Raw genomic sequence first — 15,575 nt, 5'->3', positions numbered from 1 at the left:
CCTTCCCTGGATGTAAGCAACATCTGCAATTGAGACAACACAGTCACAAAGCAGGTCTCCACAACACAACCCATCTCCTCCACACAGAGCTCACATGCCAGCAAAGGCAATAATGTCAGGCAGAATCTTCCTTCTGCTGTGTTACAAGAGAGGGATGGGGTGGGATGGCATGCCATGGCATGGACTGGCTCAAGCAGAGCTGTTGTGCCTCTTCTCAATTTTCACACAAATTGCAACATCTCCTGGACTTAGAGACAAAAGCAGCACTTGCAGATGAGAAATAACATTTCCCCACTGAGGCAGTGGGAACGCTGCCTTCTGGTTCAGCCAGCAAAGGCCTCCAGATCTGCTGAGAGTGATAGTGGCCAGGGGCTGCTCTAACAATGTGGCTACAGAGAAGATCAAGTGCCAGTGACCTAGGAATGTACCTGGCACTTTTAACTTTTCCAGTCTGTAACAGTGTGAAGCCTGTCCATCTTTAGAGACAGTCTGTACTGGCTAACCTTGCTGGCAGGCTGTTTAGTTCCAATATTGAACCTCTGCTTCTCATGCTTCCCCTTCAGCTCTATGCCCTTCTTTCAGCAATGCTGCTTTCCGCACATCTCTCTCTCTGGAAACATCATCACATTGATATCTCATGGTCCAGTTGTCTTTCTCCTCTTTGGTCCACTTATAGCGCTTCTGCTGTATAGTGCCCCCCCACTGAGCTCCAGCTGAGGGTCTTGCACTCTTTAACCCATGCCACTGTCCTCACTGGAGTGGTGTGGGAGAAATTGTTCTTCCGGCATAGACCTATTGTAACAATATTAAAGAACTGCTTCCTTCTTTTTAAATGGACTTTATTTAATTAAGCCTTACTCTCAGCACATTTCCTCAGAAGATCACAGCACTGTAAACTACCAGCAGGCGCTGGAGCATCTCCAGTGCCTGAGGCACCAGCAGCATCCAGTAAGAGATTATGCTGGAGCCACCCTGAGGATCCTTGCAGGGGATACTGGTGCCAAGCACTGGGAAGACTCCAGTTCTGTGGGGTCCTTAAGCGTGTCTGGTAAGGGTTGATCCTTGTCTCACTTACACTCACCTTCCATCTCTTCCCTCGTTAACTCCTCTCCCTTTTTGTTTGTGCAATCCCTCCAAGCAACTAAAGGACACTCAAATTACCACGTACTCCACTGCTACATCCTTGCTGCAGCATTTTGCCATGTTTCCCATTTAAGGCAACAGCTCTAAAAGTGAGGCCACCTCTTGAGCCATTGTATGTAAGAAGCCTTGCACAGCAGAGCCATGATCTTTGCAGGAATCCTCAAGTGCTACTATAAAGCAAATAAATAATCAATCATTATTATTTGTATGTATCTGTGAGTCTTCTCTAATGGGTCTTGATATTATTACAGTGCTGAGGACAGGCTAAATTAGATAATACTATGCTCAGCTGGCATCTATTCCCTTGGAAACACAGGTAAAAATGCATTTAATAGCTCTTCGGTGACAATGAATATTAATTAATATGACACAGATGTATACTTGATTTGAAATAAGGACAGTAATTAAAGAGCCATTAAGGTTAAAAAGCAACAAAGGAAATTCAGCTACTGTAAGAGCCATGCTGGGATCATGCCTCTAACCTATATGTGTGTGGATAAGCACAGGCAGTGAGGTTTCCTCCTTTATTTTATGCACTGGCAGACTGGGGGTTCTGCATTCCCACCCACAACTCCGTTGTCTAGAAACGTCCTGATGAATCCTCAGTTCATTTTTCCTGCTGCCTTACAGAGCAACTGTGCCCTGCTGCAGTGTCCCGATCGTATCCTGTCCCATAGGCTGCTCCAGTGAAGTTGAACCGACAGGAAGTGGAGAGGGAACTTTCTGCTGGGTTTTGGGAAGGAAGCGATTTATAAGTGATCACTTACATTCATTGTTTCTATTAAAATAGTCTTGGAGGGTCACCAGTCATGATAGCCGCCTTGCTGTAGTCTCTGAAAATCTCTATCACCATGGGCCATGATATTAAAGTCAAGACTCTCACGGTCGTTCCACAGAGGCTCCTTTGCAGCGGTGGCTTGAGAACGCAACCTGAGCAGCGTGTGCTCCGTGTGGTGAGCAGGTCAGGAGAGCGGCAACAGCACTGCTGTACCTTGAGGGAGCCAAGGAGGAGCAGACGTGTCCCGGGGCAGTGCCAACACTGCAGGATTGAGTGGTCCCACTGCCTGATCGCAGCCGGGACAACCCCTGTGTAATCTCACCCACCACATCCTGCTGGTCTCCTGGTGCAGGCAGCAGTGCTGTCACGAGGAGGCTGCCTCACTGTGCCACATGTCACCCTGCTCCCTCTCTGGGGAGGGTCCCTTACACCAGCTGTGCCACTGCCATAAGAGATTACAGCAGATACTGAAGCAAAGCAGGCGGAGAGGCAGACCATTGTTTAATTTCTAACCCAGTAGTGTAGAGGTAAATAAAATGGGAATCAAGCCGTTGGGCTAGTGTTTCAGGCCACTCGGTGAGGAGAGCTAACGGCATACTGCCTACATCAGAAGCAGATAAAACTGCATTTGCCTTTGGCCTAAGCTAACCCGAGGGAGTTTCTGCACAGCAGCGCCCAGTGCAGGCAGGTGTATAAACGCAGGGACAGAGAGGAGGCAGCATCCCGCTCCGCTTCCTCGCAGCCATCCCGGCAGCCTGTGTGTGGCAGAAGGCAGCTCTGCGCTGGCGGTGTACCACCAGCCTCATCGATGTCCTCACGGATAAATGACAAAGTTGCATTTTCTGCCTGTATTGGCTGGTTTAGGTAGAGGAGGGTTTTGGTGGCTTTTTTGCTGGAAAAGAATTACAGTTCCATGCTTTAGGCAGCGTTTTGCTGTTTCAGCTTAATAGGGTTTATACTTCCAATCAGAGAGACTGCCAGCGTCTGCTTTCTTAGGAACCTAACTCGGGACTTTTCAAAGGCACGGGAACGTGGTATCTCAGCTTGTACTAACTTTAATCCGTTTTCCATCCCTCGGTTGCACTCTGCGGTAACTGTAGCAGGACTGACGGATTTCACGCCCGTAAAATCCGCGGGTTTTGCCATAAACAGCCTCCGTCGGGAGGGTGGGGCGGGCGTCAGCGGGGACGTACAGCTCGCTCCCGGCGGCTTTGATTCCCACCGCAAGCCGCCTCTCCCAGAACCGCTTCGGCTCCGCCGCCGCAGCGAGCTCCCCTCCCCGGGGGGATCCGGTCACCGCAGCCCCGCGGGCGCCCCTCGGGGAGCGGCTGCCCCGCAGGGCCGGGGGTGGAGGCTCCGGACGCGGGGAGGCTCCCGCCCGACACGCCCCTTCGGCAGCGCTCGCCTTTGCCAGTGCGGCGGAGCGCGGGCGGCAGAGCGGCCGGAGCCCGCTGCGGCGCAGCCCCGCTCCCCATGGCGGCGGCGGCGGCGGTGGGGCGGGCACGGCGGGGCGCCCGGCTGAGCGCGGCCGCGCTGCTGGCGCTGCTGGCGCTGGCGCTGCTGGCGCTGACGGCCGGCCGCGGTGGTGGTGGCGGTGGCAGTGGCAGCGGCGGTGGCAGCGGTGTGGGGCAGCTGGGCTCCGCGCCGCTGCCGCTGCCGCCGGGCTTGCGGGAAGAGCTGCGGCAGAGGCGGCGCGACCTGCGGCGCCTGGAGGCAGTGGCGGGCGGCGGCGAGGCGGCGGCGGGCGGGCTGGGCTGCGGCGACCTGAGCCTGGTGACGGGCGTCAGCGTGCTGGGCTGGGGCTTCACCAAGGTGGTGGCCCGGGCGGCGCTGGCGGGCGGCGGCGCCGTGGCCCTCAAGTCGGTGCACGGGGCGGGCCGGGAGGTGCGGCAGTGTGTGCAGCGCTACGGGGCGCCGGCCGGCTGCCGCCGCCTGGCCGCCTACAAGCTGCTGAAGGAGGTGACGCTGCTGCAGCGCCTGCGGCATCCCGGCATCGTACAGGTACGGCGAGGCTGCGCCCGCGGCACGGAAACCTTTGGGGATGGGAGGGGGGAGGCTCGGTGCTGGGGCTTAGTCGATCCGCCCGTGTTGCCCTCCCTGTCCCCGGGGGGCTTCGGACCCGCTGGCACTGGCAGCGGCATCCCTCTGACAATCGCTCCTTCCATCCCCGCAGCTGCACGGTCAATGCTATGATAATAGCGGAGATCCTGAAATACGGGTCACAGCTATGCTGGAGCTGGGATCCCCCCTGGAGATGATTCAGCTTCTGCAGACCCCCTGGGAGGAGAGATTTAAAGTAAGAAAACAAGACAAAGGGAGTTTTATCAGTCGCTTTTAGACCGCAAACTGGGTAAATGCGAAGAGCCCGTGGTGACTGCTGGGGCAAACGGGATTGTCATGCTGACACTCTGTTTGCTCCTGCAAATTGTCCTTAGATCGGTTTGCTTTCACTCTTCTTAAATCACATTAAAACAGCCCTATCCTGGCGTCTCAGGGTTATAGTCCTTCTCTCTAGGGCGATGTTAAAAAAGCTACGTCTTGGATGAAATGGACACAAAATCTTGCTCAGGAAAGGGGTGGTGTTTGATACTCGGTATTACACTACATTGCTGGTTTTGCTTCGATGTTTTACTTACTCCACAGAGGGGCTTCCATAGCGAGGCCCCTCAGCAGGATGGGTCTGACTGGGGAAAGCTGCCTCGCCGTGCTCTGAGCCTGTTCTTTCTGTGTACTACCCGTCGTAGGCAGCTAGCTGAGCAGCCTGTCTCTCACCATGTGTATGTCTGACGTTCCTGATTGTAGCCCTTTAGGCATTACTGTAGTACAAACAATACTAAATTGCTTTCCTCCTGCTGTAGGTGCTAGGATTGTATCCCTGTTAGTGAGATCTGCCTTGTCTCCTAAGCATCCTGCATAGCGACTCTTAAGCTCCCCAGGAACATAAATGACTTGTGACATGGCACTTATTTTGGTTATAGCTCGTATTACAGTTTGCCTCAAGGTCTCAGTTGGGGGTTCACTACTACTTGGTTGGTTCCCAGGAGGAAAGAGAGCATCAAATAGAAGCATGAGTACCTTAATGTCAGTAAGAAATGCTTTAGGCAAAATGAAAACACAGCAAAAGTCCCAAAATAAAATCCCTGCCTGCATGTGGTCCTTAATGTTGAGGAGGAGCCTTGCCATCCGAGGCAGAGGGGAGTGTGGCAACTGTGCTCGCTCAGCAGCGGGACATGAAGCTGGGATTCTTATGATTGCTTCACTAATCAACTTAAAATAGTGTCAGAGCTTCCAGAGTCATTTCTCTTGGCCTGTGGAGTTCCACTTCTGCTTACAAACTATTTCATACTGGCTTCTATACAGCTTTCTCAGGACCTCATCTCAAATGTGTCAAAGTCTACTGTAGAGCTAGAAACCCATGATGCTGGATTAGCTGGTGGTAAGGTCTGGTACAGTGGCATTAAGGCTTTAATAATCTTTTAAGTGATAAAGACACAGGTTCAGAATTTATGCTGGTACTGTCTAGTCCTGTTTCCTAATTAGGGCGTCTAAACGGATGGGATTCCCCTCTGATGAGCCACATCAGATACCAGCAATTCTGCAAGCTGTTCCAAGTGAACAAACCCTCGCGCCTGCACAGATCACTATCAGAGACAGCGAGGGGTGGCGCGGGTCTGCCTGGCACACCTCGCTGATGATAGTCTGATGCCAGGGCTCCCAATACTGACTGAAAACTGCTGCAAAAAGCTACTTGAACAAAGTGCAGGTGCACTGGGAATGTGCTCGTCTAGCTCTAGTGTGTTCAAAAATCATTTACCAAGCTTTCTGCTGGATCAGATATTGCCTGACCTTTCCCTGCTGCCAGAAAGATGACATAGAAGTGAAAAAGCTGGCAATAAATACATTGTGTGCTTTGGCTAATTCTGCAGAAGCACAATTGTGTGCCCAAATTCATACTGCTGAGCGATGCAGCAAGGCATGAATCTGGTATTAATGACCATGGAGCCTCAGTCTGTATGGAGCAGCATGGGGGAAGGGAGGGGAATATATTAATTCTATGCCAGAGTGGGGAAAAACCCTTCTGATTTCAGCTAACAAATCAGTATAGCTCCTGAAACATGAAGGCTGCTATTGTTTTCCTCAGAGCTTTCTCCTCTAGTTCCTCTAACTGCAAATGTCTCTCTTTGTATATGCACGTTTTTAAAAAATGTTGCTAAACTACTTACCAGTCAAATCCTGTGGCAATGTTGATAATAAATTTTGTAGCATACATATAATTACCTTTTAAGTGCCATATGCATTTTTTGCCTTTAATTTCATTGAATGCCCTCCTCTTTGTTCTACTTCCAATTTAATAGCCGGTTTTCATCTGTTTTTCCCATGCATATTCATCTTCTCCTTCTCAGATTTGCCTGAGTCTTGTGAAACTGCTGTTTTACTTGGCACATTCTCCCCTGGGTTCAATAGTCCTCTTGGATTTCCAGCCGAGGCAGTTTGTTATGGTGGATGGAAACCTAAAAGTGACAGACATGGATGATGCCAGCACTGAGGAACTGTCATGCAAGGAAGATAATGACTGCACACTTGACTTCCCTACAAAAAGCTTCCCCCTCAAATGCTCTGCAGTTGGGAAATGTGAAGGAATAAATGAAAAGAAGAATCTTTTCAATGCATATCGGTATGTCCAGCGAGATGGGGGGCAGATCTGGGGTGACTGAGCTCACACACTGCCATGTAGCCTCTGGCGTCTCGCGTTTCTTCCACGCGGTGGTTCCCCCTCACCTCTGTCAAAGGGTAGTTAAGGATCGCTTTGAAGCAAATTTATTTTCCTTATAAGGCAGGAAAACAGTGTAGTTGTTGCCTGGTGAGAATGAAGGCATCTTTCTTATGCTGCTCCCTTTCCCAATGCCCTCTAGAAACTTACCCCAAAGGTTGCACCTGTGAGTTTATTGTTTGCCAAACAAGCTCTAGCGCTTGACTTCCGCGGGCTGTATTTGCTGGAAGCAACACAGAGCGGGCTGCCTGCCACAGCCTGCCAGCTTTGAGCCCCCATTGCTGGGACTAAGTGGGCTAACTCTTCCCTTGAACTCTGAGTATCCCTATGGAGACTATGGGCACCTGTGGAAGAGCAATGAAACAGGTAATGGGCAAGGGGCTGAGTCTGCTGCGGCACTTCATACAGGCCACCAGCTGAAAGCGTGAGGACTTCGCTCACCATTGATGCTTGGCAGGCCAAGTATGGGGGCAAGCCTTGACAGTTAGATATTTACATAGAAGGACTTACTAGGGGAGCCTGAATTTGCAGGATTCAGTGTTAAAAGGCAAATCCTTGCATAGATTATTGCAACCTTGCAGTAACGAGCTTATCTCTTGTCAAACAGGAGTTTTCTGGAAGGTTGAGGTAATGAGTCGTCCTGCTTTTCCAGGGACAATAAGAATGCCAAACCTTTTCAGGACAAGGGAAAGGTCTTGCATGAGTCTTCTTTTGGTTTTGTTTTTTTTTTTTGGTGGGAAATGCGTTGCTTAGTGAACAAAATGGGTCCTGAGAATGAGAGAAAGCTCTGTTGTGTGAGCCTTTGCAAGGTAGATTTCGTGCAGTGCTTGGCAGCGTGCTGTGCTGCAAGGACCAAGCTTTCAGCCCAACTCGCAGGATCAGTCAGTGAGATACCAGTGAAGGGCTCAAGCATAACTCAATAACCAAGTAGAATTACTAGTTGCATATGGATAGTGGAGTCACGGGAAAATGTAGACAACTTAATTACCATGGAAATGAAGCGTCTGTATTCTAATCAGTCTGTGGGATTTTTGCAGGTATTTTTTCACCTATCTTTTGCCACACTCTGCACCACTGGCTTTGCGTCCCTTTTTGAGCGATATTCTGAACGCAACAGGTACCACCTAATATTCATAAACTTCTTTATTAGAACTCTCTAAATGTTATATCTTGGAATTACTTCTCTTTGTCATCTTTTTCTTTAAATGTAGGTGATTTACAATATGGAATAAATGAAACCCTGAAAGCTTTTGAGAAGGTTTTACATCTCTACAAGTCTGGGCTCTACCTTCAGAAAAGACCTCTGCTTTTAAAAGGTACATGATTTTGAATGCTTTAAGTAACATGACTGCTGAAGGAGTGAGGAACTTGGTAACTGGTGAAATTCTGATCTCCCATACATTCAGGCAGGGTGTAGTCACTGGGAAAAGCACCAAAAGTATCTTTTTTTTTGAGCAGCCTTTTGTTGTTTTTTCGTGGGAGCTATGCATGATTGCACTGCTTTGCAAAGTAAATGCAGTGCAGACAATCTGGCCTCCATATGGAGGTATGCTTGTACTGCTTCTAAATACTCTTCTCATAATGTGCATCAGTGTTTCAAGTAAATATATTTGGGATGGCTTAAGCGACTAGACCAGAGTGGCAAACTGAGTGTTTCCCATCTCTCTTCAGGGTCATCTTATCCTATGGAACAATAGGTCAGTTTTCCGGGCTGATATTGAAACTTCCCATTTCACTTGGTAGCTTCTGGCTGTTGAGCACAGGTTACTGGGGCAATGTACAGTGGGGGGGTGACAACACTGAGATGAGTGTGGCAGAGGAGCTGGGGCCTTGGTGCCCTCTAAATTTCCTTTTTTCTGAAGACCATCCTATTGGACCTGTGGATAGATAAATGAACTTTTATGAGGAAGAGACCCATTTGGTGGTAGAAATGAGGCTAATCAAAAGGAAGGCTTCAAAAGCCCAGTGGTTACTGTGGCTTACATTTTCCTGAGCGTTCACTTGAGATGGTGGGGTGGCGTTGGTGGCTTGCAGAAGGAAACTTTTTATGTGTGAAAGACCTGGAATTTGCACCATTATGAACAAAGATATCCTGTCATTTTCACTGAAGGACCAGCAGCTTTAACAGAAATTACTAGTATTTTCCAGCAACACCTACCTGTTGGCTTCACAACTTGCCCAGTAGCAACGTGCCAAAACAATCACCATCCTAGGGGTGTGGGAAGGTGAGGAGAGACTCTTAGCAGTCAACGAACAATAGCCTGAACATCACCTGCTCAGGCTTGTCAGGTCTTTTGTATCCCACTGGAGCAGGAGCTGGCCTCCCTTTCCCCCAGTGGGGTTCTTAAGTCTCCCACAACTATGGGTGGGCCAGCATGTGCCCCACGTAGCTCAGTGCTGGATCTGTGATGAGCCGGTTCAGCTGTTGGGGCTGGGGTGTAGGAGAGGCCATTGTGGGGTTGGCTTCTCTGGAAAAGAAGTGGAGAGTCTATGGGTCTGCACGTCAGCTTTCCCCTCTCACCCACCCCTGCGGTCGCTGCCCTGCCCCTTCACCTTTGAGACCTCTGCCTCCTCTCTCAAATCTGTGGAGGAATTGCTGTTTTGTGCTCTGTAGCAGAACCAAACATCAGGATTTAGGTTTCTTCGAACTTTGCAGCTCCATCCACTCTATCTAGGCAGGTCAGTTCAACCTATCACTGTCACATTCCTTTAGGAGTTTCACTGAAGTGCAACACACTAAGTGTATAGTGTAACTAGTCAATGGAAATGCAGTTAAAGAGTTTGTCTAAAAACCCTCTTTCTGTTCCCAGATTACATCTCCCTAAAGGGCTTCCGAATGGTGGAAGGAGAAGACTACAAGTGCTGGCCCTCCTACAGCCACCTGGGATGCCTGCTCTCCGTTCACAGTGCCGAGGAAGCTGCCGCAATTTGTAACTCCCAATCGCAGTGTCAAAGCTTTATCATCACTCAGCAGAGGACATGGACAGGTGAGCTTGGGCAAATGCAAGAGGGTCCTGCCACATGGTGCCCCTGCTTCCTCAGTCGCGAGTGGGGATGATGCTGCTGCCCTTCTCATACTACCGTGAGTCTATGGGTGCATATAAAAACTGCCTTCCTTAAGATCAGATGGCTGCTACAGTGGGAATCCAAGGATCCCCTGAGTATTTGTAAGGAAACGCAAGAGAAATGACATTCTCCTCCTGCACCTTCTTTCCTCTGCAAATTTTGCACAAGACTGCTAGGTATTATTAAACAGTTACTTATTTCATGTAGAGATGGCCTCACTTTGGTGTTGGGCTAAACGATTCCTGTGGTATGTGTAGTTTGCTAAAAGCTGTGGGTTTTTTATAGATGAAAGAAGCTATGTAGAAGAAGGTGGTTACTATTGTTATAATTAAAAGAATCATAGCTTACACGTTGTTATCCCCTTTATCAAAACTAAAGCCCGAAACCAATGTATTTCCAAATTGTCCCTGTTATTAGCTCTGATTATAGCTTCTTATGGTTAGCAGGTTTTCAGAATTATTATAAATTACCTCATTTAACTGACACTTCAATCACTGGCAAAATTGTTACTTATAAAGTGAAATACTAAGTGAGGTAAATGAGTGTTTTCACTCACAATGGTGCCAAAGAATCATGTCTTGTTGGCTTACATGACATTTTAAAAAAACCCCAAACCCCAAAACTACCAAAACCACAGCTTCTCCGTGGATTCGTGTGCAATTGGCATGTGGCTAACTATTGACATAATGGCACTTACATTGATGCAATGCTCTTTGAGCCCGTTTCACACCAAGAAGGGATTGTGTGAGTTGAGCCCAACACATCGCATCTGGTTTCTCACAAGGCAGCTGTTAATTGCTGTGTTCAGTGCCTGGTTGCAAGGAACCCCCTTAAAACAGCAGTGGGGATGCAGAAACAGCAGCAGAAGACCCTTCCTGCTGCGCCTGGCTCGGATGCTGATCGCTGCCATCCTGCACCATGCCTGCGGTCTCTTCATATTTCCCTTCCTGACAGTTTTCTTCCACATTTTTACAGCTCATCTTTGCAGCCAAAGATGCCAAAAGTGTGGGGCTGAAATGCTGAGTGCCTGACTTTGCCAGTTGGACTAACGAGAGTTGTGGGAACGTGTTAGTCCCTCTTAGGGCAGCTTGGTAAAGCAAATCAAGATGGAAAAGCCTCTGGGGCCCGATTGTGTGTTGCCTGTGCACACTCAGTGAGCATCTGGAGTTTGCTGGGAGTGTGAAATTCATCTTTGCAGGGTGGAGTGGCTCTCTGTTGAGCAAGCAGTGTGTTGCTGTGTCTTTTGTAGTAAATAGCGTGGGTCAAGGTGAACCTATGTCCTCTATTAAACTTGGGTTTTTATTTCCTTCCCAGGACGCCCACTCGCCTCGTTTCAGAGTAGCCTGACTGATTTAATACCGGATGCTCATACTGTAGTCTATGTTAAACGATCGGCTTCCTCAGGGAAAAGACTTTAGAGACAATGAGATCACATAAAATGATCCTGGGAGGAACAAACCACTGGGGAGAATTTCATCTGCTGAAAGGAATGGCTTACTTTCTTTTGCTTTGGGATGGGATCGCCCTGCCAGCTCAGATAGATGGAGTCAGATGCTGCTGCCTCCTTGATCAAAGCTCAGATTTCTCATTGCAGCCCTGCTAGCTTCCATATTTGTTCCCACACTGCTGTTCCGCAGTCCCAGTTGTAGTCAAATGTCGCTAGACTGTGCAATCCTTCACCTTGCTGCTTTGGTAACCAGCTTGTCAGCCAAGAAATAGAAATAGCTGCACAGGCTCCAGCTTGAGTATGCTTAGTTAGTTCAGTCACCTCTGAAAACCTATGGATAACGCACCTTGGAGAAGATAATGGCTCCTTCTGCAACTGCCGAGCAGGATTTCATACCAGTGCAAATGTAAAGGACTGGATTTGAGCGATGGGGCCAAGTTTGCAGGGTTGAGATCCATAACCAGAGGTTGATGATGGGGGTGGTCTTCCAAGGAGGGTCCTGATTCCATTCCTTCCAGGGCAGGGGAGGAAGGTGGTGTATAAGTCAGCTTTGGAACCAAATGTCTGCATGTTTGGATGCAGGATTTAGGTTTGACCCTATGTGATTTGTAATGCCAGATCCCATGTATCAACCTTGAAGGTTTTTCTCTGTTACTTTCCATGAAAGAACAAGACATTCAAATTATTTATGTGTAAGGTGTGATTTTGTATGATAAAGAATTACTATGTTTATTCTAAGCATGCTGTGAGAAGTTTTTCTCTTTGCCTAAGTCTTTACTGCAAACAAATGAAGAAATGCAATTGTTTCCCACCTTGAGCTCAGCTAACATCATTACCCACTCCTGAGGACAACCTGTGAGTGCTCTAAGCCATGTATGAATGTGCCTGAGCCCCTCGGACACTTAGGTCTTGGAGGACGTTCTGTGGCTGTGCTTGCAGACTCATAGGTGTAGAAGAAACAGTCTGGTCCCAAGAGCCTCCTGCATATGCCCTTTGTTAAAAGGACCCATTGTAGATGTGGTGTCTGAAAAATAGGTGGGGGTTAGTCTAATTTCAGGCTGTGGGAGATGGCAACGTAACATTCCACTCCTGGGAGTGCCAGGAAGTAGTGACCATACAGTACCTCTTCTTCTGTAGCACAACTGGGAAAGCCCGAGGGTGGGCTTCATGCCTTCATGCCTTCATGCTTCATGCCTTCATGCCTCGCAAGGGAAGGTCCCTGGCCTTGTGCAGGAGAGCCACACTGCAGCCTCCGTGCAATGCCACATTGAGTTTTTTACTTAGTCCATACTGCTGGATGGAAGTGATGGCTCTTGGGACATTGCCACTGGCTCCTTGTAGCCTATGATAGTGTGGCTATTTCCATGTGGACCCCTGTAGCAGATGGGGTATCCCCTGACTAAAAATGCCTGAGCTGTTGCCTGGGATTGTGCTGTGTTTTTCATGATCTGGTCCTGTGTTTCCCAGTGCAGGATCTCACCTTTCAGCTTTTTAGTACTCTATTAACCCACAGCAATGCCATTGCATGTGGGCTTTCTTATGCACAACAACCCCTGCTGCTTACATTGAAGCTTTGGGACCCTGATAGTGATATCAATTAATGAGAATTCTTAGTTAGCACAACAAGAAGGCTCTTCTTAGTAATGGGCACCTTGCTACAGGCTTTGTGAAGGCAAGGCTTTTTAAATGGACAGCCACAGACCACTCTGTCCATTACAGTGGGTCCTGTGGAAGTTGAAGGAAAGCTCCTGCCAGGGGTCCACTATTGTTTTACATTGACCCCACTGAGCAGAGCTTCAGGCATCTGCTATGTGGTGCTTTACATTAGCAAGAAGTAATGAGTGTTTATTCCATATCTCTCAGCATCCTGAGATACAAATCAGAAGTACGTTCCCCAGAGCAAGGGCAAGGGCCAGCCTGGGGTCATTTCAGAGAGGAAGAAACAGGGAGAGAATGCAAAAGTTAAAGTTATTCTGGTTTGTGTTAGAACGATCTTCCCGTCCTAAAAATCTCTCATGGTAAAAAAAAAAAAAAAAGAATATATATGTGTGTATTTTAGCCATGTGATGCTCCTTTCACACTGCAGAATTTCCATCAAGTTTTCATTGTATGATTGCCTGTCAGGCAGTCAGGTCCAGCCCCTCAGCACATGGTGCAGGGTATGGCAATGTCACTTGTCTTGATGCAGATTCCAGCTTTAAACGTGCAGTTAGAGCCTGGGAGTAGAGGCCATATCATCCTGCCTTAAAAGATTTGAGGACACAGTGCTTAGCAAATAATAATAATAGATAAATAAAAAGGAAGCCAGGCTTCAAAGAATCCCAATGCTTGATCTGCTGTTGCCATTGCAAGTGGCTTTTGGAGGGCATTTAGACCACCCCCTGCAAACAAGTAGGTACATTCTTAGAGTCTGGACCCCTATGAGCACATTCATCATGCTAGCACAGACATGAGAGCTAGGGCACAGGCATACATTTGTGTCCAATTCTGTTCATGTGCTAGAGACTTAGAAAATGCTCCAAATACACTGGTAAAAGTGTGTGCACCGTTCTCCTTGTACCTCTGCCAGCTCCCGCAGCACGTAACACCTGGTGGGCATACCGGTTTCAGTCTGGTTTGGAGTGACGTCCCACTGCAGCCCAATGGTGCCCAGCAAATGCTGGGTGAGGGAAAATGTTTTATCACCCCACTGCATCTAAAGCTATAGTTTGACACGCTTTTTAGGAAACACAGTCACCAGAAAAAGTGGTTCCCACCCTGTTTTTTCCCAGCTTCTTGCTGTTATCATCTGCTAAGAAAAGTTTTCCAATGGCTGTGCCAGTTTAAAAACATGTAGAATGAATTCTCTGCTAGCCAGCAGTGAGCCACTTGTGACCCCTAAGCTTCAGGCAGTTCACAATTGACCCTGATGCGGCTTCTGCACCAGGGCTGTTTGGAGCACCCAGGCTGCCCACAGCCCAAAAGGGAGGCTACGGGACCAAGCATCTTCTCTACGGATTGTGGGCCATGTGGCTGTTTTGTAGTGTGCTATCTTTATGTCCCATCTCACTCAGTCTTTATTCATTCTATCCTTTTATTAAATTATAACTGCCTCAAGCAACTTCAGACTCTCAATGCCAGTGAAAATTTCAGTGCATGCCTAAAAACTGTATTTCAGTAACTATGGTTTGTATGGAACTCAGATACAAAGATTTGCTGCCCTAAAAAAGCTCCCAGTTGCTGGAGTCAATTCGTTTCTGCTATCGCTGATCAGTATTTCGGCCACCATTGTGGAATATGTAATGGAGGAAAGTGCTTAGAAGGAAACAGCAGGGGATCAATTGCAATGGAAACCATGTGTGCTGGAGGAATAATATTTACCTAAATGTGTCTATCACATCTTCCCAAAGGATGCTGCCATTAGGAGAGAATGGATATGAAAATGTTGCCTCCATAGATAAAAGTTAGGAATATAATTATTTTAAACACAAACTTTAATATTCTTAATTAATTCCATGTTGTAAAAACAGAGATAAAGCCACATCCATGAAGGATAATACCATGTCCTCCAAAGATATAAACCACAGTTTAATAAATAGCAACAGATGCCGCATGACTCATGTTCAGTATGTTTGCTCAGGCATTTACATGACTGGTGACTTCATGACGGATTGAGGAGCAGAGCAAGGGGGACAGAGCCTGATAAAGAAAAAGCAACTCTGGGAGCATCACACAAGGTTCAAATAACAACGAAAGACATATCTTACATGACATTCTGCAAACTTTGGTGATGCTCTAATCAGCACTCAAATAGATGAACTTTCAAGTTAGGTTTGGGAAAAAACAGGAATTTATCACAGGCAGCTGTAGGCCCAAATCACACATCTGGGTTAACATTAATTTCTGTAAGGTCTCCTACAAATTCACATACCAAGCAGTGATCTTCGTGGGTAGAAGTCAGAGCACTTTGGTCCTACTGGGTTGAAAGATCTGGTTTGGGGTCCAGTTTGAGGAATTAGTGAAGTGTAACTCCAGTACCCAGAATAACCCATGATGATGAGTTGGTAGGACTTCAGAGTGAATTTTCCCCCCTAACTACAGCACTTGCATCAATCTTTCTCCTTGGTTTCACTGTCCCAGTTTACCAAAGTGCCATCAGCAGCAGTGTGGAGATGGTAGTGGTGAAGGAAAACTCACAGAAGAGAATTTTATATGAGAGATAACAATGAGCCCTTCTTCCTCAGTAGCATGTGCTTAGTCCACAATGGTGGATTTGCCCTGAATGGTAGTTCTTGGCTAATGGGAAAATGTATCAGAGTACATCAGACAAGTCTGGGTGCACCAAGAAGGGGTGATAGCTGGAGAGAATGGCTGCCAGACACCTCTGCTTA

At 47.9% G+C, this 15,575-nt stretch overlaps 1 protein-coding gene across 1 annotated transcript; it reads left to right on the top strand.

Annotated features, from left to right (window-relative positions):
- Positions 1 to 3,303: 3,303 nt before the first annotated feature.
- LOC115606188 (extracellular tyrosine-protein kinase PKDCC-like) lies at positions 3,304 to 11,890 on the top strand. Its single transcript, XM_030481668.1, has 7 exons — positions 3,304 to 3,922; positions 4,095 to 4,217; positions 6,325 to 6,596; positions 7,730 to 7,809; positions 7,904 to 8,008; positions 9,503 to 9,679; positions 11,073 to 11,890. Exons 1-7 carry the CDS (start codon positions 3,395 to 3,397, stop codon positions 11,174 to 11,176), a joined length of 1,389 nt encoding a protein of 462 aa, XP_030337528.1. The 5' UTR covers positions 3,304 to 3,394; the 3' UTR covers positions 11,177 to 11,890.
- Positions 11,891 to 15,575: the final 3,685 nt, after the last annotated feature.

Source organism: Strigops habroptila, chromosome 4 (genome assembly GCF_004027225.2).
Source record: "Strigops habroptila isolate Jane chromosome 4, bStrHab1.2.pri, whole genome shotgun sequence".
In the NCBI taxonomy this organism is placed as follows: Eukaryota; Metazoa; Chordata; class Aves; order Psittaciformes; family Psittacidae; genus Strigops; species Strigops habroptila.
Note: the sequence above shows the minus strand (reverse complement) of the source record. Positions and strands in the feature narration are given on the sequence as shown.